Source organism: Jaculus jaculus, chromosome 8 (genome assembly GCF_020740685.1).
Source record: "Jaculus jaculus isolate mJacJac1 chromosome 8, mJacJac1.mat.Y.cur, whole genome shotgun sequence".
Lineage (NCBI taxonomy): Eukaryota > Metazoa > Chordata > Mammalia > Rodentia > Dipodidae > Jaculus > Jaculus jaculus.
In genome coordinates, this window is record NC_059109.1 from 94,606,833 (window position 1) to 94,633,400 (window position 26,568).

At 38.5% G+C, this 26,568-nt stretch overlaps 1 protein-coding gene across 11 annotated transcripts in view; it reads right to left on the bottom strand.

Annotated features, from left to right (window-relative positions):
* Positions 1-26,568, bottom strand: part of Tasp1 (taspase 1) — a 314,575-nt gene that overhangs the window by 78,168 nt on the left and 209,839 nt on the right. For 10 of the 11 annotated variants that reach the window (XM_045157512.1, XM_045157513.1, XM_045157519.1 and 7 more), the window contains one exon: positions 23,904-24,014. The exons of the other annotated variant lie outside the window; for it this stretch is intronic. In XM_045157512.1, coding sequence (XP_045013447.1) covers positions 23,904-24,014 — 111 coding nt within the window. The remainder of the gene's footprint in view (positions 1-23,903; positions 24,015-26,568) is intronic. 11 annotated transcript variants of the gene reach the window in all.

Below are 26,568 nucleotides of genomic sequence, written 5' to 3' on the forward strand. Positions count from 1 at the left end.
CCTTTGTTGTGGATTTTAGTTGCTCTGTTTGATTTAATTGCATATTTTATACATTTTACACATGCTTAGAAGCCTCAGGCTATGGAAAACCTTTTACTATGTCTAATAAATAAAATGAAAAGAAAGAACAGCAGAATTAAATCATAAATGTCTTCTTAAGACTAGCTGATAGGGAAAATGGGAGCCATGAATTTTTAAAAATATTTAAAGCGTTAAATGAGCAAACTCTTATAATGTGCAGAAAAGCTAGAAAGACAGCAAAGACAACTGAGAATTAATTCCTTTCTTTTATATGTCCTGGCAAAGTCTATCTACTCGAGGTAGTATGGTATCACTGGCGTGCTAAAAGACCTAGTTGATTTGTCAGTCACCTTTTTTTTTTTTTAAGTTATTTATTTATTTGCAAGCAGAGAGACAGAGAGAGAAAAAGGATTGGCATGTCAGGGCCTCCAGCTGCTGCAAACAAACTCCAGATGCATGGACTACTTTGGGCATCTGGCTTTATGTGGAAATCAAGTCCAGGTCATTAGGCTTCGTAGGCAAGGGTGTTAACCACTGAACCATCTCTCCAGCCCATCATTCTTAATTATAGAAAGTATAAACAACTCTGAAGAAAAAGGAAGTGGTGACTTGTGATTATATGAAGTAAGCTTATAATATGAGGAGAAAACCTAAGCAAAAGTAGGCAAGGACTGGAAAAACACAAGCAAAATAACTCTACAAGGAAGAGTTACCTTTTGTCTATAACACAGATAAGAACTGGAAACAAGTTCCTATAAACAATATACATACCCAAAAAACTCAATCATTCAGGTAAGTAAAATTTTAAAAAGCAGGATGATGGTATGTAATAGGATGGCTTTATGAAGTCATGAATTAATAAATAATGCTTTATGCTTAAAAACAACTTTTACTTTACAGAATTTTTATAAGAAAAAAAACAACCTTATAATAGCTATACTTAAGGTATCTAAATTAATATAAATTCACATGAAGAAAAATGCACTACTTTTCCAAATAAACATATACATGCATGACTATACTAATCTCTTAAAACTTTTTAACCTGTCACTACTTCCTCTGAGATAACCATGAAATATCACTTTGTGGGGCAGGGGGAGGATGGAGCTGGGAAGAGAGCTCAGTCAGTAAGTTGCCTGCCTTGCAAACATGAAGATCTGAATTTGTGCCTCAGAACCCATGCAAAAAAGGAGGCTGGTTTGGTGGTGTACACTTGTAACTTCAGTCCTGGTAAAGCTAATCCCTAGGGCATGCTGGCTAGCCAATCTAGCTTACCTCATAAGCTCCAGGCCAGTAAGAGACCCTGCTTCACAAAAGATGGATGCGCTGTTCCTGACAAATGACACCTGAGATTTTCCTCTTGCCTCCACATGCATGCATACAAATGTAAACCTCCATCATACAAGCATCCACACACACACACACACACACACGCACATACACATATATACACACAAAGAATTTTGAAAACTCCATGTATAGATTAGTAAATTTATCCAGATTAAAAAACACCCTATTTTCATAAGAAGAGCTGTTATGTTAATAAACTGAGGTAAATACTGAAATATCACTTAAAGAATTTTGGCAACTTTATATAATCAAGATTTATTTGAGATCTGTGTCCCAACAGAGACTAATGAGAAAAGAACAAAATAAGACTATACCCACAGAATGATCAAACTAGAAAACATCACTGTAAGGCTTATAAAATTCCAAATTTGAAGAGATGTTCCCATTTGTAAGTTTGCAACCATTCCATCACCACCAAAAGAAACAACTAAATATAGCCCTGTCAGTGTTAGCACACAAAATTTTAATCTATGGTGCAACCCAAAAGGTTGACATTCAAAATAGCCATCAAGTCAAAACATTTCAAAACAGTACACTTATTTTAGAGTGTTTTTTAACAATAGCAAGCTCTATAAATAGTTGAGTGAACTGCTAATATTCCAAAGGAAAGAGGGGGTATCAGTAATTTAAACTTTCCTTTCCTTTCTGTTTTTCCCTCTCCTACTTATCCCTTCTCCCTCTTTCACTTTCCCTCCCTCTTCCACTTTTTGGCAAGGGCCCACTACAGCCCAAGCTAACCTGGAACTCATTCTGTGGCCCAGACTAGCCTTGAATTTATGGCATTCCTCCTACCTCAGCTTCCCAAATGCTGGGGTGAAAGGCACAAGCCACCATAACTAGCTAAAATTTTCATCTCTGTAGTTAAGTTCATGCATCAATACATAGGCTAAAGAAAAGAAGAGGGGCAGGGAGATGGTTCAGTGGATAAAGTGGTTGCTGTACAAGTGTGAGGACCTGACTTCAAAACCCCTAGCACATGCTGGGTGGGCATGGCAGACTGTCTGAAATACCAAAACTCCAGAGGCACAGACATGAGATCCCTGGGGCAAGCTGGCTAGCCAGACTAGTCAAAAAACAAACAAACAAACAAACAAAAAACCCCCACTAGCTATGGGTTCAAATGAGAGACTGTGCTCTAGTAAATACAGTGGGAAATAATTGAAGAAAATACCACATGTCAACCCTTGGTCTCTACCTACATACGCCCACATGCATAGACACATAAATGCATAAAAAGATAAGAATAATCACTAATTTTCTTTCCCTATCCAGTTGGGTTCTATCTCCAGACTCAAATGCCTATGGTAGTTAAAGTCACAGGTCAGCAAAACAGCTCAACTGGAGACCTATGGAGCAGCTTCTTAGCATTCAGGGATAGTGTTTGTACATTCAGTGTACATCAGTTTTCTAACTTTACCTGTGGCAAACAGTTGGGATTTTTAGTGATTAAGGTCATATATGTTTTTAAATTTACAGTAGTAAATAAACAATAAAATACTCGTGTTGTAACTTAAAAGGTGCAGAGTCTTCCTACTCCTCAGAGATTGCCCACATTCAGCCAATTGTAACTTATGTCATCACAAGTCTTCTGATATGCATTCTGCTACGATTCTAAGTGGCTCCACAGCACAAGGGGATTATCCCTCCAGACTCCAATAATTCTTCAACTTGTCCCTCACTCTCACGAAGTGTCCTTTTGGTGACCAAGTGGGCAAAAGTTCAAGGCCCATCATTATAATCAACTCCATGAAGAAACCAGTAGTTAAATCTGCCAATTCTTGCTCCCCCACATTTACCTGAAAAAAACATAATTAAATCCTACTCTATGTTTGCTGGACTCAGCTAAAGGAAATCACGCTACCAGCCACATTCACTATAAATTCATGGTTATTAGTCTGCACCCTTAAGCTTCAGCCAATCACCATCCATTTCTCAAGTACTAACCAATGTTTTCACTTTTCATCAGGATTTCAATTCAACTTTCCTTCATCATAACTCTGCAGCTGTCTTTCCCTGGGAGAAAGAGAACCAGTGGAATACCCACATCTTGATTCCTGCATGTGGCCTCTATCTTCCTTGCAAGTCCTGCCACTGAATGGCTAGTGCTCCTCCAAGGTCAGCAGTTCTTCTGTTCTCTAAGATATACCTTCTTACCTACTCAAGGGCCATCATCACTACACACGATTACTTTGTCCACGTGGATCATTCTCCTAAATTGTTTAGTTTGACACTTTCTTATATCAATTACAAAAATCACTGCTACCTCCAAATATCATCCCAATCTCTTTTTCCTTTTGAAAGGAACAAGTCTTGAAAGACTTGTCTGTTTTCACTATCTACTACTTCTCACCTTTTTCTCTTACCATATCCACTCAAAATGAAATTACTTCTCCCTGCCATCTGACTTCTGTCCATGGGAGGTCACCTATCTCCTCCATGTAGTACTAAAATCACTCATCAGTCCTTCAGTTCCCATCTCACTTGTCAGCAGGGCAGACTTGCCACTCCCTCTGCTGCTTTGAAGAATTTACTTTACTGACTTTCAGGACTGCACAAACTCCTGGCTTTTCTCCAGATAGAGTATCAAGAATTACCTAAGAAATGGTAGGAAATAGAATCCCAGGCTATCCAAGAAGATGAGGAGGAGGAAGGAAGATTAACTGAGGCATTATGAGACAGGTACATAGAATCTCTGAAATACTTAATACTGAATACAAAGAAAGCTAAATTTCCAGTTAAGCCAGTTTATATTTAAGGAGAAAACAACAAAAACAAATCATCTGTTAAACCATTACATATAGCTTTTTATCTGTGTTTATTTCTAAAACTTTTTGCATGTGTATGTGTGTATAAGTGGCCAAATGTGTATAAATGTGCATGTGGAGGCCAGAGGTAGATATCAGATATCTTGCTCAGTTGGTCTCCACTTTATTTTTATTTATTAATTTTTTGAGACAGGGTCTCTCGCTGAACATGGAACTATTGATTCAGCTAGACAAGCTAGCTAGAAATTCCAAGGGATCTCTCTATCTTTACCTCCACAGTACTGGAATTATAAGAAGATATAACCACACCTGGCTTTTACATAGGTGCTGGGGATCTGAACTCAGGTCCCTCATGCTTACATAGCAAGCACTGTACTCACTGATCCATCTCCACCCCCCGCCCACACCCAATTTGCTTTATTTGGCCACTGTATATACTGATGAGTTTCATAAAGACATTTTCATATAAGTCTATCATGTACCTTCCTATTTCCTACCACACTCTTCCCTCCCATTATTCCTATTTATACTTCCCAGACCAGCAGCTCACATAATGAAGCTTTTTGTTGTTGTTGTTTTGTTTTTTTGAGGTAGGGTCTTGCTCTAACTCAGGCTGACCTGGAATTCACTACATAGTCTCAGGCAGCCTTGAACTCCGTCTCCCAAGTGCTGGGAATAAAGGTGTGCACCACCATGCCTGGCCTGATGTAGCTTCTAAAGAAAGATGTTTCACTCAAGATTGTAAAAGCCACCATGTGACAGAAAGCTATGTTATGACCTCCACATGAGACGTCTATCCCTCATGCCTCAACCCTTAACTTGCTAAAATAAACAACAGGTACTTACTTTAACTAAATTATGTACATTTACACACACTGCTTGGATAATCAGAAATGGGCAGAGAAACTCAATTCAGAGTTCAGAATAAAGGACACAACATGCTATTCCACTTAGAACAGACAGCATGGAAATCATGATGGGCCTTATTCCTGTTGGAAATGAATGGTAGTTTTCTGGCTTCAGTTACCCAGGAATTCTGGAGATTTCAGCTGGTTGAATGGTGGCTTTACTGGGTGTAACCACATGAAAAGTCAAGGAACAACTATATAAAGAAACTAATGAGTGAGTGGTTATAGTTTCAACATATACTTCCTCCACTCACATATTGGCTGAGGATGTATAAGGAACAATTCAAAATGCTTTTAGCAACAACTAACAGGAAATCTGACCAACTGTGACTTAACAATAACTCTATTTTTATTTATTTATTTATTTTTGGTTTTTCGAGGTAGGGTCTCACTCTAGCTCAGGCTGACCTGGAATTAACTCTGTCATCTCAGGGTGGCCTTGAACTCATGGCAATCCTCCTACCTCTGCCTCCCAAGTGCTGGGATTAAAGGCATGCGCCACCACACCCAGCTTGCTAACAATAACTCTAAACAAATCATCTGGAACTAAGTATTCTGCACTTGCAGGAGCAGGTCTACAGAGCCAAGGACATGACTTCTATGAATCACCTACCCATCCCATCATGGCTCAATGTAGTTTCTCTAATTCTAGATACCCCACTCACATCAGAACCCAGACCAGAAGAAGCAGAAAGGAATGATGTCCTTTTGTTCAGGAAAACTAGAGTTCTCCAGAATGCCTCTATGCCCCAATGGGCTAACCCATATGGCATAGCCATTCCCATCTGCAATGGAGCCTTCAAATATGAATAGTTACTCTTTATAGTCCATGTAATGCAGACATACAAGGAAAAAAGAGATGATTTGAGATGTAACCTAACTGCAGGGTGCTTGCATAGCATGCACACATATATAAGGTCCTACGTCCCAACTCCAGTATTGCCAAGGCAGAAAGGGAATTGACTACTGAACTAACCAGCAGCCAGCCTATGCTGTGCACCATAAATACTTTGCTAAAGTACAAAGAACAGCAATGTAGAGGTAATAAAGTGTCACACATAACAGTTTATGCCATTTTTATTTTTAAATTCTATTTTATTTATTTTCAAGTGGAGAAAGATAGAGAGAATGACTGTACATGGCAAGGCCTCCAGCCACTGCAAACAGACTCCAGACACATGGGCCACTTTGGGCATCTGGTTCCATGTGAGTACTACGGAACTGCAGTTAGGTCACTTGGCTCTGCAGGCAAACGCCTTAAGTGCTGAGCCATCTCTCCAGCTCCAGTTTATGCTTTTCATTGTCCATTTTAAGAATATTTTCAAATATAACAATGATATATTTTTGTTTTGCTATATAAGAGAAGAAAGAAATTCTAGGCCTTTTTATGAATTCAAAATTCAAGAAAACCAACCAAAAGCCATGTATTTATATTTATTTAGCTCCCTGTTAAAATGTAATTCCTAAAGAAAGTCATGTCTGAAAGTTAAAACCTAGACTTATTGCAATCTCTATTAAAAAAAAAATAACACTGCTTTAATCAGAGACAGAATAGTCTATCCTAAAATTTTGCCACGGAATCTCAAGGGACCACAAATTGCCAAAATAATCTTGAAAAAATACAAACAGAATTGGAGGCTTCACACTTCCTGACAATATGAGACTGACGTAAAGAGCAATGGAACACAAGACCCAGAATAGACTCTTACATCTATGATGAGTGATTTTGAAAACAAGATGTCAAGACCATCCCCAATGGGGAAAGCAATTTTTAACAGGTGGTGCTAGGAAAACTGGATAAACACTTGTGAAAGAATGAACCTGGACTGTTACTATAGAACAGAGACAAAATGAATTTAAATTTATGATATGACCAGCAATTCTACTTCCAGGGCATACTGAAAAGAATGGAAACCTGGATCTTGAAGAGAAATCTGAACACCAATGTTCATAGCAGTACTATTTATAAGAGCCAAAGGTGTATCATGGGCACATCTCCACATCCCAAAATTTTGAATTTCCAATCCCCAGCACCTCAGAATATGACTACACTTGGGAATAGAACCTTTAAGAAGTTAAAATGAAGCCATTAAGTGAGTGTGGACACAATATAGCCTTGTGCTTTTAAAAAAGAAGAAATAAGGGGCTGGAGAGATGGCTTAGAAGTTAAGCGCTTGCCTGTGAAGCCTAAGAACCTCAGTTCAAGGCTGAATTCCCCAGGACCCACTTAAGCCAGATGCACAAGAGGGTGCATTCGTCTGGAGTTCATTTGCAGTGGCTAGAGGCCATGGCGCACCCATGCTCTATCTACCTCTTTCACTGTCTGCTGCTCTCAAATAAATAAATAATTAATAAATAAACAAAAAAAAATTTAACACAGAAGAAATAAGAAAAATCATATGAAGTCACAATATAAAGACAAGTCATCTACATGCGGAATAGAGGGATCTTACAAGAAACAAACAGAGGTGCTATTTTGATCTCAGACATTCAACATTCAAACACAAGGAAACAAATTTTCTTGCTTATTCAGTCTGTGGTAGCTTGTTATGGCAACAGAAACAACCCAAGTGCCCATTGGCAGATAAGTAAGCAAAATGAAATCTTATTTAGACACGTAAAAGCAGGAATTTATGACTCCGCTACAAAAAAGATAAACTAGAATATATTATTCTAAGTTAAATAAGCAACTCACAAAAAGACAAATTTAGTATGATAACACATATAAAGATTTCCAGAAGGGGCTTGGGAGTGGCTCAGTGGATAAAGAGCTTGTAAAGCAAGCATGACCACCTGAGTTTGGATCCCTAGATCTCACATAAAAGCTGAAAGCTGTGGTGCCCTTCTATAACCCCAGCAAGCTGACTGCAAGATAGGATGTGGAGACAGGAAAATTTCTAAGGTCAAGGCAAATGCAGCCATGAATGAAAAGAAAGAGAGAACCTGCCTCAAATGAGGTGGCGAGTAAAGGCTGGTACGCAAAAGTTGTCTTTTAACTTCCACATGTTCACACTACACTCATGTGCACACACGCAAAAACAGTAAAAAAATAAAGTACGAAGAGAAGTCAAATTCATAAAGATAAAAAATAGAATAGAAATTTCCCAGTCATTTCCAGGGGCTACAGAAGTGATATTTGTGGGTATGGAGTTTGAGTTTTGAAATCTGGAAAGAGCATGGAGATTGATTACACAATAATGTGAATATTCTTGACACTAATGAACTACTTTAAGTTATAAGTGGTAAAGATGGTAAACTGTATCTGTATTTCATCACTTTTAAAAAAATAACAAATAATTGAGAAAATATATCAATTTTCTCAGAATGGCTAAAATAAAAACTAGTGACAGTATTAAACTTGCAGAAGAGTTAAGAAGGAAGACCATTCACACCTTACTAGGGGAAAATCATTTCTAATAAAACTAAACATTTAAATACTGAATGACCAAACATATGTACTTTTAAGCATTTAAACTAAATAAATGAAATATTATACAAACAAAAAAACTTGTAACTATAGTTTGTAGCAACTTTATTGACAAGGAACAACCACATGCTATTTAATGAATGAATGATCCAGTAAACTACAATACCTGAACACCATTAACTCTCTAGTCATGAAATGGAGAGAACTATGAGTACTTGAATTAAACTAACTCAAATTAAGCTCTAAATAACTTTTCTGAGTATAAGCACGTGATCCCAAAAGCTTATTTACTGCATTCTATTTGTATGACTTGCTTGAAATGACAAAATTATTGAAATTGAGAGATGGGGCTGGAGAGATGGCTTAGAGGTTAACATACTTGCCTGCAAAGCCTAAGGACCCAGGTTCAATTCCCTAGTATTCATGTAAACCAAATGGACAAGGTGGAGTATGCATATAGAGTTTGTTTTCAGTGGCTAGAGGCCCTGGTGCATACATTCTCTCTTCCTACCTCCCCTCAAATAAATAAATAATAATAATAAAGAAACAGAGTTGGGAAAATAGTTTGTAAACAACTTGCTTCACAAGGATGAGGGCAAGCATTCAATGTATGGTACTTGTGTAAAATGCTGGGATGGTTGTGCATGCCTGTATTCCCAGCACTGGGGATATAGATTGGAAAATCCCTGGAGTACTCTGGGCAGCCAGTCTAGCTTAAATGGTAAGATCTCAAGACATCTAAAAGACCCTGTCTCAAAGAGACAGATTGTATTTGGGGAAGAAAGCCTAAGTACACACATACACACACATGAACTTGTGCACCCATACATAAATGAATACACATACATACACATGCCAAAGAATAAAAATAAAAAGGATTTTTTCCAGGGATTAAGCTCAGAGTGCATGAGTGACAGAGCAAATGAATAAAAATGAGGAAGATATGGTTATAAAGGAGTCACAAGAAGACGCCTATGATGATGATGATGCCCTGGGTCTTGACTGTAGTATAGGATAAGGTACACGTGTAGTACAATTACAGAATACTATATATGGTACAACTGCATAAAATCAAGGATGTGCATGTGTCTAGTGCATGTGTCTACTATGCACGAGGTCCTGGATTCAATGCCCATCGCCACCAAAAACAATAAACAAATAAATAAAATGGCATAGAACTAAACACAAACAGAGACATTCACATTCATAAGAACAAAGGAACCTAAAGAAAGCCAAACAAAATTGGTGAAGTATATTGATGACAACACTTTGGGTATGTTACTATGGTTTTGTAAGGTGTTATCACTGGGGAAAACTGGGTAACTGATACATGCCCATTCTCTCTCTGTGTTTGTCATTCTTCTATCTCTTTTTACAAATAAATAAATTTTTTAAAGTAATTTTCAAAAAAGACACCTCAGGCTTGTGAAACCTTATTTTGAGCAGTCAGGAAATAATGCCTCACACCTTCATTTTGGCAGTAATGAAAGCAAGGGAGGCACAAAATCAATAAACTCCACAGTAATCAAATTACATTAAATCTTCTTTTAAAAAAGAAGATTGTCCTAATTATTATTGGAAACTGAAATCAAAGGCAAACACACCCCAGCACATGAGAGGTGGAAGTAGGTGGATCAAGTGAGCGCAAAGCCATTATACTACAGTAGTATCCACATGATATCTCATGAAGAATTGTCTGATAGTTAACTGGCGAAAAGAATTTTCTCAACTTCTATACACCTGATCTCACTTTACCAAGATTAACTGTGACATAAACAAAGCAAAATTATCTGCTCTCTTTTGAGCGCCCAAAATAAACTGTAGTGGAAGAGACATGGCTAACAAGCAAAGGGGCCTTGGTTCAAGTCCTGGTACTACAAAATGATGATAACTAATGATAATGAGCCACCAAAATGCCTTCAAAGAAAAAAACCTAATAAGCCATATAGAAGCCTAGTTCTTTACACAATATATATATATATATATGGCATTTTCTAGGCATGGTGGCACATGTCTTCAATCCTAGCACTTGGGAGGAAGAGGTAGGAGATCACTGTGAGTTTAAGGCCAGACTGGGACTAGGTCAACCTGAGCTAGACTAACCCTCTGGGGGGGGGGGGGGGGCTAGACAGGAGGAGGAGGAAGAGGAGAGAAAAAAAAAAAGAAAGAAAAGAAAAAAAAGTCTGGGCAGAAGTACCTTGTAGAGGTGGATAATGTTGTACTCAGAATCCACAAATTATTATTAGAAAAATTTCAGTATCAGAGTGGAAAAGCTTTCCAGCTAATTGTTGGCTAGGGAGGTTCCTGATGCCTACTGGTGGCCCAGCAGAACTGGATGATAAGACCCTATTGCTGAAGACTCCACATGCTTGGGCTGCAGTTCACTGAGAAATCCAGTTAGAGCTGATCTGGAAGCCTCCTCCATGTTGACTAGCTTTCATAATGCTGGAAAGATCTAAGCAGACTGTTAAAAGAGAATGGTCTTAACCAGCAGTGAACTCTGCAAGCTTTATGATGGCCAGCCTGGCCAAATGTACCAACTGGCCAAACAGTGGCATGTATGTTTTTGGGAAAACTAACTCCTTTTTCATTGAATTTGAAGCCTTCTCCAAGGGAGGGACTCCTGCGTGGTAATGAAAATCTAATGTCTTAAGAGGCCATACATCCTTGAAGCAGGAAGGGGAGGGTTCTACTACTATTTCCTGGTTAAACCCACCAAACTGCCTTCTAAATACTTATGTTTATGACCATATGCTAATACTCTCCATGTTTGGTTAGAGAAGCTTCATTTTTCAGATGATGGAGGCCACTGGTGTGACTCACAACTTTCCAAAGTGCTGAGAAATAACAGGAGTGTTCAGCACTAAATGAGACATCTCTATTATATCCTCCAAGGGTCAGGGACCACTGCAGAAGAGGTGGCAGAAAGAATGTAAAAGCCAAAGAAAGGGGAAGAGTGCTTACAATGCTGGCTTCCAGATGCAAAGTGGACTAGCTATTCATGACTTCACAGTGGCTGACACCACCAACACAAGACCTACATGATAGCAGAGAAAAATGATGACATCAAAATAGAAGAGAGACTAGTTAGAAAGAAGAAAGGATTCAGAGGAGGGGAGCTTGTGAAGGTGAAAAGGAAGGGTTGTGGGAGGGAATTACAATCATGGTATACTGTTGATATTATGGAAGTTGTTGGCAAAAAAAATGTTTAAGAAAAAGAATGCAAAGATTTTCCAATAAAAATCTTAACATATATCAAAAATCATTATGGTTGCTATTACAAATTTCTCTTGGCTTTTAAAAGTTTTAAATTATAGGGAAACTGAAGTACTGTAAAATGAAAATTTACACACTCATCACCTAGATTGTCAAATGTCACTGTTATCTGTGCTTATTCAAATACAAAGAAATACATATGTGCCTTTTTTCTGAGCCATCTGAAAGGAACTTTCAATCATTATAACCCTTCATCATAAATGCTATTGATGACATCACATATGAATAAAGGACATTATCCTACCTAAGCAACAATATTTTCATACCTAAGACTATTCATCATAATTCAAATTATCACCCATTCCAGTAAAATTTCTTTAACTGCCTTAATGTTTTTAAAAGCTAGTTGCTTTTAAAACGTTTACTGTGGGCTGGAGAGATGGCTTAGCGGTTAAGCACTTGCCTGTGAAGCCTAAGGACCCTGGTTCGAGGCTTGATTCCCCAGGACCTATGTTAGCCAGATGCGCAAGGGGGAGCTTGCACCTGGAATTCATTTACAGTGGCTGGAGGCCCTGGCATGCCCATTCTCTCTCTCTCTCTCTACCTGCTTCTTCCTCTCTCTGTCACTCTCAAATAAATAAATAAAAATGAACAAAAAATTTTAAATGTTTACTGTATTACATTGTATATAAACATTTGTTCTATTAATGTATTATTAATATATATGGTTGAGTTTCACTGTGATGTACTTTCATCAAGTCTATCCTCGTACTATTCTCTTGTCTCTCCCTGGTGCCTGATCCCTTTCTCCTGCCCTAATAGTCACTATTCCACTTTCAGGTCTTTAAAAAGTCCCATATATGAGAGTAAACATACTATTGACTTTTGAGTCAGGCCCATCTTACTGAACATGATGATCTCTTGTTGTATCTATTTTCCTGCAAAAGGCATAACACTACAGGAAGAGGTGGCAGGAAGAATGTAAGAGCCAACGAAGGAGTGCTTACAACGATATATATGTGTATACATTAAAATCTATATGTGTGTATATATGTTTGTATGTATGGGTTATACCATTTGTAGGAAAATAGATACATATGTACATATCAATTTCCTCATTCACTTGCTAATGGGCCCCTACGCTGATTCCATATCTGAAATCACTGCTATACCAATAACTTCTGATATTCCTACATTCACTTTCCCAGGGCTGGACTAATAGGAACACCCTACAGGGGTTGTCTTTTGAATCATTTTGAGGTGAATTTTGTACAAAGTGAGAGATGTTGGTCTTATTTCAGTCTTCTATATGTGGTTATCCAGTTTTCCCAAGATAATTTGCTGAAAAGGCTATCTTTATTCAAAGTACCAACATTAATCAACCAAAGGAGCAGTTTTATTAGCTGTCAGTCAATTGGTACTTGAGTTGGATCCTTCAATAAAGGTTTCTATTTTATAGAATAGTCACTTGTTTTGCATCTTTGTACATAAATATTAGAGAATATAAGAAGCTCCATTAACAGGAAGAAGGAGAGATAAGAAAGATTATTTTTCACTTGAAAAAAGATCTCTAAATACACATATGGATTAGCATCAGTCAAAAATTTCCTCAATAAATGTAACTTCTTAATTCCTAAATACAAACCCATGGTTTGTTTTAAATAAATGTAAATCTTGCTATTTAAAAGAAATGAAAAATACCCAATTGAAAACTGAAAATCAACCCAGAAACAAGGTAAAATACCAGGAAATCAGCAGCATGTTTGAACACCAGAATCACTTAGAAGCCACCCATCATTAATGTTTATGAATAGTTTAGGTTTTCCCACACTTACAAAGGTTAAAACTAATGCTGTCTACATCTACTATATTCCTCCCTCATGAATGTGTGGTTTTCACAAGCTAAAAAAATTACAATAGTTATTCTCAACATTACAAAAAGAGGAAACAATTTCACAACCACAAAAATAATTCTCACTTCTACTAGGAGTGTTGTCATAGTCATATATTGGTTTACCTCCTCAATCAAGGGCAGCACAAGCCCTATCCAAACTCAGTCAGTCAGTACAATTCAGACTTCATTTTCACATGACTTAATTTTCCTTTCCTTCTTGTAACATTATAATTATGTGCTTTGAGTTTACTGTAACTAATATTAGTGGCTTTTTTCACATGCTCACAAACTAATGGGATAGACAAGAAAAGTTTTTCGATCATCTAATCAGTACACTTAGCAGAAAAAAAAACAGTGTTAATATAGGAACAAAGATTTTTATTTTATTATGCACAAAATAAATTCCTTGTGTGGTTTTAGTTATATCCTAATACTTCATGAACACCTTTTAACAGAAAACTCACAATACCTATGGTGACCAATTCATCACCTCCCAACAATAAGACAATACCGTCTTCGTCAGTCAAGTTCATGGTTCCTTTGAAGTAAAACAGACCAGTAATGAAAGCTGGCACTTTAAAAAGAAATATCAGAGTGTTGTATGGAGCACCGACTTTGTCTGTTGGTTTTGGTTTTGCTTTGTTAGTACTGTGCTATTATTTGCTTCCCAACCTAATAATATTACTAAATTATTTCTACTTGTCAAATTTTGGTGCTTATTTGAAATGGCTTTTTGGTTTAGTTCCCCAAATGTCTGGGTAAGACATATGCTGTTGAAACAATAATTTTCTGGTATTTTGAAAGCTCCTGGTGTCCAAAACTACATGGGATGTCCAGGTTCTTTAAGGCTAGAGTTCCTGTGTAAACAGGAAGCCTCACTACAAGGAGTAAACCAACTTCCTTCTTAAGAACACAAAATCGGGCTGGAGAGATGGCGTAGCGGTTAAGTGCTTGCCTGTGAAGCCTAAGGACCCCGGTTCAAGGCTCGGTTCCCCAGGTCCCACGTTAGCCAGATGCACAAGGGGGCGCACGCGTCTGGAGTTCGTTTGCAGAGGCTGGAAGCCCTGGCGCGCCCATTCTCTCTCTCTCGCTCTATCTGCCTTTCTCTCTGTGTCTGTCGCTCTCAAATAAATAAATAAAAATTTAAAAAAAAAAAAAAGAACACAAAATCCTTTGACATGATTCTCCTACTGCCAGCTATTCATTTGCACTGACAGAAGCTAAATCCACCTTATTAATCTGCTGTTAATCTGTTGGTAGTGTGATAAATAACAAAGGTTTTCCTGTTATTATTTGTAAGAGAAGAAGACAAAAATGACTGAACTGCTTAGAACCGCTGCCTGGGTTTTTAATCTCAAGATGAGAATGCATCAGCCATGTAAGAGAAGACTTCTGGGCTCCTTGGAAACTGATGACTATTTCTTCTACTTACCATGCACTTAAAAAAAAATCAAATTTAGGGCTGGAGAGATGGCTCAAAGAGGTTAAAGTGCTTGCCTGTGAAGCCTAAGGAACCATGTTTGACTCTCTAGATCCCATGTATGCCAGATACCCAAGATGATGTATGCACAAGGTTTATAAAAATGCTCAAATTAATAGAACATGTGCACAAGGCGACACATGCGTCTGAAGTTCGATTACAGTGGCTGGAGGCCCTGATGTGCCAATGCTGTCTCTCTTGCTCTCTCTCATTTAAAAAGAAAAAGAAAAAGAAAAAGAAAAAGAAAAAGAAAAAGCCGGGCGTGGTGGCACACGCCTTTAATCCCAGCACTCGGGAGGCAGAGGTAGGAAGATCACCATGAGTTCGAGGCCACCCTGAGACTACAGAGTAAATTCCAGGTCAGCCAGGGCTAGAATGAGACCCTACTTTGAAAAACAACAACAACAACAAAAAAAAAAGGTCAGTCTGTTGGGCTTGCCTCAAAAAAAAAATCAAATTTAGGTATTAATTTAGCAAGTAGAATGGGTATTATTTTCAAATGAAAGTTGCTCAAGTCAACAAATGTTTTTATTTGTTTTTTTTGGGGGGGGTTCGAGGTGGGGTTTCACTCTAGCCCAGGCTGACCTGGACTTCACTATGTAGTCTGAAGGTAGCATCAAACTCACAGTGATGCTCCTACTTCTGCTTCCCAAGTGCTGGGATTAAAGGCATGTGCCACCATGCCCAGGAACAAATGTTACCTGTAATTATCCACTGTAGCCAAAGAGCAAAGACCTATCACAATTTCACTGCATTCAACAAATCTACTGAGTTTTACTTATCTAATCACACAATGCAACCTCCTGGCCTTCCACACAAATTTTCACCAGCTTGATTTAATAACATATTTCTTAAACCTGTATTTAAAAATAATAAGGGGCTGGGGAGATGGCTCACCAGTTAAGGCACTTGCCTGCAAAGACTAAGGACCCAGGTCCAACTCCCCAGAACCCATGTAAGACAGATGCACCATGGTAGCTCATGCTTTTGGAGTTCATCTGCAGTGGCTAGAGGCCCTGGGTGTATGTCCATTCTTTCTCTGTCATAAGTAAATAACAAATTAAATAAAGACATTCAAGAAGGATTACAGAGCTCCCCACAACTCCCCAGAAAGGGACAAGTGCAAGTCATTCAAGTCTCCAATGTGCTTTCTAACAATCATTCTCAAAGGCCTCAGAGCAGAATATTTATTTCTAAAATGACCTACATCCTCATAGAACCTTGTCATCTTAGCTTTCTCTGTTGTACCAATTCCACACTTAAATACATTCTAAGTTACAGGATTTTTACATATTAAAAAATATTCTTGAATTCTAACTAGGTATTTCAGTCAGGGGGAAGGGTTGTTTGGCAATTCTCTTCCTCTGTGAGATGTACTTCAATTAAAGGAAAGGAATTTCCAGGTGTGGTGGCACATGCCTTTAATCCCAGAATCCAGGAGGCAGAGGTGGGAGGATCACTGTGATTTTGAGGCCAGTCAGAATCTACATAGTAAATTCCAGATCAGCCTGGGCTAGAGGAATAACCTTACCTTGAAAAACCAAAAAAAAAAAGGAAAAGAACAAACAGAAAAGTGAGTATTACTTTTCAGGACTATGGATATAGCTCAGTGTTGGAGAACTTACATATAACATACATGAGCCCCTGAGCTTAATCCCCAGTACTACAAAAAAGTATTATTCATCAAAGTTTATGTGACATCTGTACACAGTATAGAACAAAACTGTCATTACTCATCTATTAAAGTCAGAACCTCTATCTTGATATCAAATAAATGGGCTCAACTTTTCTGATCTTCTTCTGCTCAGTAGAATTATATATTTCTCTCACTCGTGAAGACAGACATCCTCTAAGGTTTTCACCATCAGCTCTACTGGCAATTGTTCACTGTATTTTTTAAAAAAAATTTCTAAACACTCTTCTAGCTGCCAGGGTTTTAGTAATAGGGGAAGAATTATAATAATTTTTTTTCTTCTCAGAGTTTATGACTGTCTGCAAAGACAGATAGTAAAAACCAAAGTAAGTGAGAGGAAGAACACAGCCAGAGGCATCACATTTTCTAACCACCAACTATATTACAAAGCCATAAAGATTAAGATAGTACACAGTGGAACAAAAACAGAAATGTAGAGCAATGGAACACAGTAGAAGATCTAGAAATAAACTCACATACACAACTATGGATACCTATTTTTTTATATAAAAATGCCCAAAATTGCACTGGGAGGGAAAAAAAGACAGCCTTTTCCTTAAATGGTACTAGCAAAAGTGGATATCTACATGCAGAATAAAAACTATGGTGGACATACATTCACATTCAAACTACCACATTCCACCCTAACTCCAACACACAATGACACAAGGTAAACATTTCCATTGTAAAAGAAATAACAAATAGAGACTGGACCAATGCAAATAATAACCAGCAAGTAACCACCAAACATCTGCAGTTCAAGTCCAACAACCATGATCAGAGACAAATTCTCTGAATTCCAATACTGCCTGTCCAGCTGGCAGCCCTCGCACAGTCCTGGTAAATCCAAAACATCTTTAGGTCTACACTGCAAACCAAAGTTCGCCTTCACACCACCACACAATTATTGGGCCTTCATGTAGGATTTCTATGCTACTTCATATGCCACATCGTAGCAGGGGCTTCTGGAACCATGATGCATATCAAATGACCCACTCGTTCCAGCATTTGTTATATTCAATAGTATGAGTGGGGTATCACATTTTTTTAATCTGGGAGGAAATAAATCTTGACCTTAAAGGGTAGCATACTACTTCAGAATTCCACTTTTAAATTACCTTATGGCTAAACAATATGTATTCTTACTCATCTGAGACGTCTATAGGAGGATTTCACCCTCAGGCATCTTTTCCATTGTCCCAATACAAAGCAGATGGCTCACCCTTTGTTGTAGTCAGATCCCCAATGCTGGGAGAAATCACCAGACCAACAGCAGCTTTGAAGAGTGGGGGCAGGGTGGGGAGGGTTTATTTTGGCTTACAGCTTGAGGGGAAGCGCCATGATGGCAAAAGAAAATGTTGTCATGAGCAGTGGGTGGACATCACCATGGCCAACATAAGATAGACAACAGGAACAAGAAAGTATGCCAAACACTGGCAAGGGGAAACTGGCTATATTGCCTATAAGCCCACCCCCAGCAATACAGTGCCTCTAGGAGGTGTTAATTCCCAAATCTCCATCAGCTGAGAACCTAGCATTCAGAACACTAAGTTTATGGGGGATACCAGAATCAAACCACCACACCCTCGACAGGGGGAATCTGCTTAACCACATTAGTAACCTAAAACCAGTCTCTAAGCCAGTAACTTCGCTGGAATTTTTCCAGTGATGAACCATATATATCTTTCATATCTTTCTGTTCTATACTTTTCACCAAACACACCAGTCCATTACTTTTCATTTCAACCTGGATCAAACTCTCTGGGTATGGTTCATTTATGACAGTTCTCTCCTCCTAAAAGGTTATAAGCCAAGCTTTCACAGTCCACAAATTCCTCTGCATTTAGTGTTTTCAAACTCTCACCAGACTAGTCCACCAATCTCTGCCGCAAGGGTTTTCTATTCCAAAGTACCAAATCCTTCCCGATTCCTCCAGCACACAAGTTCCAAAAGACCAAAACCAAAATGGTCACATTCACTGCAGGAACAGCCTTGTTTTTGGGACCAATTCTACTGTTTGTGTTGTGTAAAAGAAGCAGCTTACAGAAGGAAAGGGTTTGTTTCAGGTTTACAGAATCCAGGGGAAATATTATCAATGGTGGAAAAAGCTGGCTCACTTCTATAGATCCAAGCAGAGAGACACCACCAAAGAGCTGGCAAACATGAACAACTACAGCTCAAACTGTCCTGATGACACTTTAGGGCTAGACTTAAGATCATCCCCCAATGACACACCCTCCAAGTATGCTGGTGGAGACTTAAGTTGATAGCTTAATCAAAACTCTCTCAGGCTATAAGGAACACAATTCACATTCAAACTCCCATACTGCTTTAAACTATTTTTCTCAGGTATTTACTCAGTGTTACAAAGCCTAACTACTATTCTTGCCTTGCAAGAAAGGTTCAAAGAAGTTTGTTGTAAAGAAAAAAATTGGTAAAGGCCAAAACCTCACACCTACATCAAGAAAAAAATAAAAGATGGCTCATCAGTTAAAGGCTCTTGCTTGCAAAGCCTGATAACCTAGGATCAATTCCCCAGTACTCACATAATGCCAGATGCATTAAGTGACACTTGCATCTGGCAAGAGGCCCTGAAATGCCCTTTCTCTCTTCTTCTCCCTCCTTTCCTCCCCTTGCCCTGCCAAATAAATATATATATATTTTTTTTAAAGGAAGAGAATGGAAAAAATCAGTAAGTGAAAGTGAGCAAGTCTTTCATTGTTTACTCTTTAATCACCTCACATTTATGACAACTGAGAATTGTAATTACAACATATTTGGTTATATATGCATATGAAAACCAGAAATGTCTGATGGGAAATTAAAATGTGGGTTACTGTCTGGTACTTGCTGCTTGTGAAGTAGCATAGTGTTATTTGAGAGAGGAGGGAGGTTAGTTGTAAATGTATATTCCAAACTATAGAGAAACCACAAACATAATATAGAAACTATATTATTTTGCTAAGAATAGAGAGAAAATGGAAGCAAATAAAATATTCAAGGAATATGAAGAGATAAGAATTTGGGCATGTTAAAATTTTGTAGAAAAAAAAACTAAAAACAACCTAAATCTCTGTAAGTAGAGAAATGCATGAATTAGGGGACCATGGGATATTCAGCAATCCAGATATGCTGGTATACAAAGAGCATCAAGACATATTAATTGGCCAGACGTGGTGCCTTATACCTGTAATCCCAGCATTTGAGAGGCTGAAGCAGAAGCCTGGGCTACATGAGACCATGTGTTAAATAACAGAAAGAAAAAGAGATATGTTAAATGAAAGTGAAAAGTATGCTACAATTTCTTCTATACGATTTAAAATTTTGAAGACGTACACAGATGATTGATACATAGCAGAGATGATAAAAAATTAATCCATTAATAACTTGTTCATCATTACATAAAAATTTTCTCTCCATATTTATACACATAAATACATACATAGATGCTGCAATGATAATCCCTAAATAAATTATTTATATAAATCTTTCTTAAAAGAAAAAAAAGAATGAAAGTGAAAAGGAAGTGAAGGGACTAAACTGACTCCATGACAGGCTTCAGTAGGTGCCACCCTAACAAGGCCTAAGTTTCAGTTTCCCTGAGAGGTAGGCAAGACTCCTGGGAAAAACTACAAAGGGCGGGCTGTTAATCAACAGTGACCCTGACATGTGGCCGGGTAAGATAGCTGCCATTTTGTGCTCTGGGGGCTGGGTCAGTTCCTGGAGACATGTCCAAACATGTCCCTTTCACACACTTTTGCCCCAACCAGAGTTGTACAACTGTAACTGCTGCTTGCCTAGCCAATCATGTCAGAAGATTATCTATCTAACCCGCCTGGAATTCTCCTAGTTGTGCTTAAAAGGGGCCTGCTTGTTCCTCTCATGGTTGCCATTTTGTATCAATGGTTGTCCCCCACATGCTGGCTGATTCTGCAGAATAAACGCTCTTTGTTTTTACATACTATATGAGTCCGGGGTCTTTCTTCAGGGATCTTCAAACCCACGCAAAAGAATATCAGATACAATAAAAATCAAGAATGTGGTAGTTAACTTACTTTTAATCTTGCCTTAAAGGATTTCAACCAAATTACTTTAGATAGGAAGCTAACATTACTGTTAAGTTTTAATTTATAATTTTACTTAATGACTAATTTGATTTATAAATGTGCTTTTACAAGTTGTTTAGACTGGCCTGTTAATTATTCCAAGGTCCAAATACAGTTTTGGAGGTCACGGAATTTGCAAGACCAAGCAGATCTGCACTCTCATTTTACACATGAGGAAACTGAGAACAAAGAGATGTGTTTGTTTTCCATAGATAACTAATTGCACCATCAGTGCATAAAAGAGGAAAGAGCACAAATGCATTGCTCCTAGTGCAGACCCCCAGTAAATCCAACTCATCTCATTCCAAGTACTTTGTAAATATCATGTGTGCTTCCCAAGTGTTTCTTGAAATTTCTCATTTCCTAATCCCATTTCTACATTATCTGATTAAAAAGAATTTCACATTTATGGACTGAATCCAATTGAAAATTAAGAGAATTTAGTATGATCAAGGAATTTAGAAACTTCCTTTTGTATAACGTTCTTGCACTTAAAAGAGATAAAAATCAGTTTAAAAACTTGCTCCACCCAATGAGCTACACACTGAATTTAGAGTAGAATCCAGCTGTTCTGAGATCCAGGTCACTGCTCTGTATTTCACACTCATTTTATAGCACAAACACCTACTGGGTAAGAAGATGACTTTGAGCAAGTCCTGAACTCTTGCAAACTAAAATAAGCAGGATAATGAATTGAGAGCTCTGAAGTTCTTGCTTCTTTCTATGACTCTCAAATTGTTAAAATGGGGCTCAATATACATGAAATAATGAGTCCGTCTCAGGTAAAATCAAACACTGAATTTTACAGAGCCCTACAAAACAAGAGCACAACAAAGCAACAGAAAAGAATAGAATTTAGAGATTTCTCAGGCCCATACCTGGGGATGTAGAGCTAGCTTAGTGAATATGTGCCTTTGAATTCAATAGTGACAGAGGAAAATTCACACAGGTTAAGACACATCTCAGTACATCCTCATTCTCTCATTGGCCTGAAGCTCACCAATTAGGCTAGACTAGCTGGCCAGTGAGTCCCAGGGATCTACCCATCTTTATCTACCCAGTATTGGCATTAGAAGCATGTGCCACCATTCCCAGCATTTACACACTTACATGGGTACTGGGGATCAAATTCATATTCTCATGATTGTGAGGCAAATACTTTACTGAGTCCTGTCCAGCCCCCACCAAGCTTTTCTTTAGTCTTCTCATCAATCACACATGAACTCCAAGATATTTGTGGGGATCTGGTTAGGCAAGTATTTCTCCAACCTGTATGTCATGAGTGGGGAAAAGATGTCACGTGACCAAACCATACCTTCTCCAGTGAGAGTTAAAATCCTGCTAAGTCTTGGGATACCAGTTTCCTGTGCTTTTGTTATTGTTGTTGTTTTCTTTTGTTTTGTTTTTTAATCTATTATTTCTCATCGTTAGACTTCATGTTAAGCTTCATCCATTTAATCTACTGCATGGTTTCTCCTGAATGAAATAGGAGTTCTATATCTACCTTGAATCAAAATGGAAGTCCCAAAATCTTCCCATTTTTCCCAATGATGCTTTCCTCAGAACTAAAATTTTAAAATTACCATTTCTTCTCTATCTCCAGATTGTCACCAAACTTGAAGGTCTCTGACTTACAGACAAGAAGGGGCAACTTTGATCTAGTCTATAAATGTTTCTCAATATCAATTATCAAATATAGGCTCTCTCCTATCACAAAGAAGATGAAGTTCTTCCATGAGATATTCAAGCACCCATAATCTGACTTCTCCTGGTCTCATGTGGCTCATTCAGGCCACTGTTTCCCACTCTCTAAAAGCCATACGGTGCCTAGTCTACTGTCAAGTGTGCTGTTCCTCTCATTCCCCTCTTTGCCCACTAAGCCCAAGGCTTCTGGGCCAGTTCTAAGAAGCCCAAGTGCATAAGTTCTCCGGGAGTGACTTTTTCTACTTTGTCTATCATGTCCTCACCCCATAGTTAGCACCTTATCATATCATGTTTTAATTCTCTGAGTGGAATACTCTCCAGCCTTATTCCTCATTAATTTATGTGTTCATGAGAACTCTTCTACCTTAAGTTTCACTATGCCTTGCTTTCTCATATAATTTCATAGATTAGTGCAGAACAGTGATCTAAATGTTAAGTGATGAGGAAACCACACTAAGGTAAGTAATTCTTATACAAAGTAACAGTTATGTATAGGACCAGAGAAGCTATGTAGTCTTTGTGCATATTAGAAAATGGCCCTGCTACCACAAATACACCTGCACATCCACTTACAGTGTTGGGCAAAAGTGCTCAGGCTAGATCTTGTCTCAACCCTGTGCAATGCACACAGCAGCGCTGTGTGTAAGACTATAGCACTGACTTCACCAAGAGTCCAGCTGTATTTCAAGAGCTTATGCAAGTGATTGTCCCTTGCATTTAAAAAAAATGTATATTTAGCCAGGTGTGGTGGCACATGCCTTTAATCCCAGCACTTGGGAGGCAGAGGTAGCCGGATCGCTGTGAGTTCGAGGCTCTCCTGCGATAACATAGTGAATTCCAGGTCAGCCTGGACTGGAGTGAGACCCTACCTCAAAAAACCAAAAAATTTATTTTTATTTGAGAGAGAGAGAAAGAGGGCAGGGGAACCAAATGGGCATGCCATGGTCTCTAGCCACTGCAAACAAACTTCAGACACATACACCAACCTTGTGCATCTGGCTCATGTGTGTACTGAGGAATCAAACCTGCGTCATTTGGCTTTGCAAGCAAGTGCCTTAACAAGCCATCTCTCTAGCCCCCTTGAATTTAAAAAACTTTTTAATCAATTTTTCATTCAAATCCTAGACAATGACCCACAGCTCAGCATTAAATTAGTTAAACAGCAGATTTCATGGTGTAGTCGCTACTGTGGTAGAATTTCTATTCGCATCCAACATTAACTAACTCTATGCTAGGCCATGGAGCTAGGTTCAGAAGTAGAAAACCCAATGTAAGATGCTTACTGCTCAGAGTAAGTCTTGTACTTATAAAAACATCATTTTTGTATCATCATACTTACTGATGAACTTGTTTTGCATAGTCTCCAACAAAGCCTGGTGAGCATCTTCAGCTTGTAAAGCGTGGGAACATTCTCTAGCCAATATGGTGCGCACAAGATGCTCTCCACACCCTAGAAGTCCAAAGAAACCAACAGTGGCTGAGGAAAAGCAATAATAAAAAACCTTGCTTGTCTCAGTAGCACTAAGACAGCCCTACGCATCATTAAGTAGTTATTCAGCAACACAACTCAGTCAGTGAGGGATGAAATGACTTCTGCGAGCAATCTTGTAACTTTATTAATGATATTCAGCAGAAACTAAACAAACATAAGACTTTAATCTCAAAGAAAAATAAAAATAAAGGAAATCTGGGCTGGAGAGATGGCTTAGCAGTTAAGTGCTTGCCTGTGAAGTCTAAGGACACTGGTTCGAGGCTCTATTCCCCAGGGCCCACATTAGCCCAATGCACAAAGGGGTTGCACACTTCTGGAGTTTGTTTGCTATCTGCCTCTCTCGCTCGCTCGCTCTATCTGCCTCTCTATCTCACTCTCAAATAAATAAATAAAAATGAACAAAAAAATTTTTTTAAAAAATAAAGGAAATCTATTCTCTTTCAGAGGGTTAATTTATAATATAGGAATACAGATTCTGCACCAGACTACATCACAGTTTTGATTCACTCAGCATGGCCTCTAACTCTCAGCGATCCTCCTATCTCTGATTCCTGAGTGCTGGGATTAAAGGTTGTTTTTTTTTTTGTTTTTGTTTTTTCTTTTCAAAGGTAGTATCTCACTTTAGCCCAAACTGATCTGGCAATCACTAGGTACTCCCAGACTAGCCTAGAACTCATGGCAATCCTACCTCTGCCTCCTGAGTGCACCACCATGCCTGGCAGAAATACAAATTTTTAAACATCCTATTTTGACATAGAGGAGCAAGATTTGAAAAAATACGAAAAGTAGCCAGGTATGCTGGCACATGCCTTTAATCCCAGCCCTTGGGAGGCAGAGGTAGGAGGCGTACCATGAGCTCAAGGCCACCCTGAGACTACATAGTGACTTACAAGTCAGCCTGAGATAGAGTGAGACCCTATCTCAAAAAACAAAAACAAAAGCAGAGCCAGGCATGGTGGCGCATACCTTTAATCCCAGCACTTGGGAGGCAAGGTAGGATGACTGCCGGGAGTTTGAGGCCACCCTGAGAATACATAGTGAATTCCAGGTCAGCCTGAGCTAGAGTGAGACCCTACCTTAGAAAACCAAAAACAAAACAAACAAAAAAAAAAAAAAAAGAAAAAAGAAGGAAGGAAGGAAGGAAGGAAGGAAGGAAGGAAGGAAGGAAGGAAGGAAGGAAATACTACTAAATGTCTCTTGAAGCTATAAAAATCAACTTCATTAATTAAAATGTCAGTGTTCTCTTACACAGAATAAAAACGGTAGATTTGTAAGATAGTTACAATAATTCTTTCATTTAAATGTTATCCATTAAAATGATTACTGTCTAAAGTGCCATGTTAGCTGCTAAGAAAATCAAGTCCCCATTACTTCACAAAGCACGTAAAAGGAGCATCAGGCACTAGGCCCCAAGGGCATCTAAGGACATAAGCATCAAAGGAGCCTTTTTAAAAAGGAATATATCTCAACTCTACCCTCACAAGGCTTGCAGTAAAAGAAAAAAATATCTCCAAGTCCACCCAGATGTCCCAATAGTACCAGAGACAATATTAATATTTTTCTTAGTCAATGATCTACCTATATACACACATGCACATACATATGCATGTATACATGTGGGAAGGGGAGGATTTGGCAATATTTACAAAAAAAGAAAAAAAAAACGTGGACTAAGATTTGAAATGAAAAAGTGCTTTTAAATAATGGCAAAACGATTTGGTGGAATTTTAACCCAGGGCCTCATAGATGCTAGGCAAGAACTCTACAACCGAGCTATACCTGTAACCCTATAATGCTCAGCTACTTAATCAGTGTGACTGGAATGGAGTGCCAGGCACTCCTGACAGCTTTCCCCATGACATCTCTATAATTGTTAAGCCATAATGGGGACTTTAATTTTAGAAATTTTCTCATCAAATAAATACCTCTCTTCACTCCTTCCTTCCCTTTATTCCCTGCGCTATACATGAACACACACAAATATGTGTGTGGATATTAGCAGACATATGCCAAAATGAACCAGTTCATGTAAATATGAATAATTTTTTTTAAAAATACATTTATTGGGCTGGAGAGATGGCTTAGTGGTTAAGCGCTTGCCTGTGAAGCCTAAGGACCCCGGTTCGAGGCTCGGTTCCCCAGGTCCCACGTCAGCCAGATGCACAAGGGGGCGCACGCGTCTGGAGTTCGTTTGCAGAGGCTGGAAGCCCTGGCGCGCCCATTCCCTCTCTCTCCCTCTATCTGTCTTTCTCTCTGTGTCTGTGGCTCTCAAATAAAAAAATAAAATAAAAATTTAAAAAAAAAAATAAATAAATAAAAATACATTTATTTTTATTTGAGTCCACAAAGAGAGAATGGATGCACCAGGGCCTCTAGCCACTACAAATGAACTCCAGATGCAGATGCCAACTTGTGCATCTGGCTTACATGGGACCTGGAGAATCAAACCTGGGTCCTTAGGTTTCATAGGCAAGTACCTTAACCACTAAGCCATCTCTCCAGCCCAAATGCG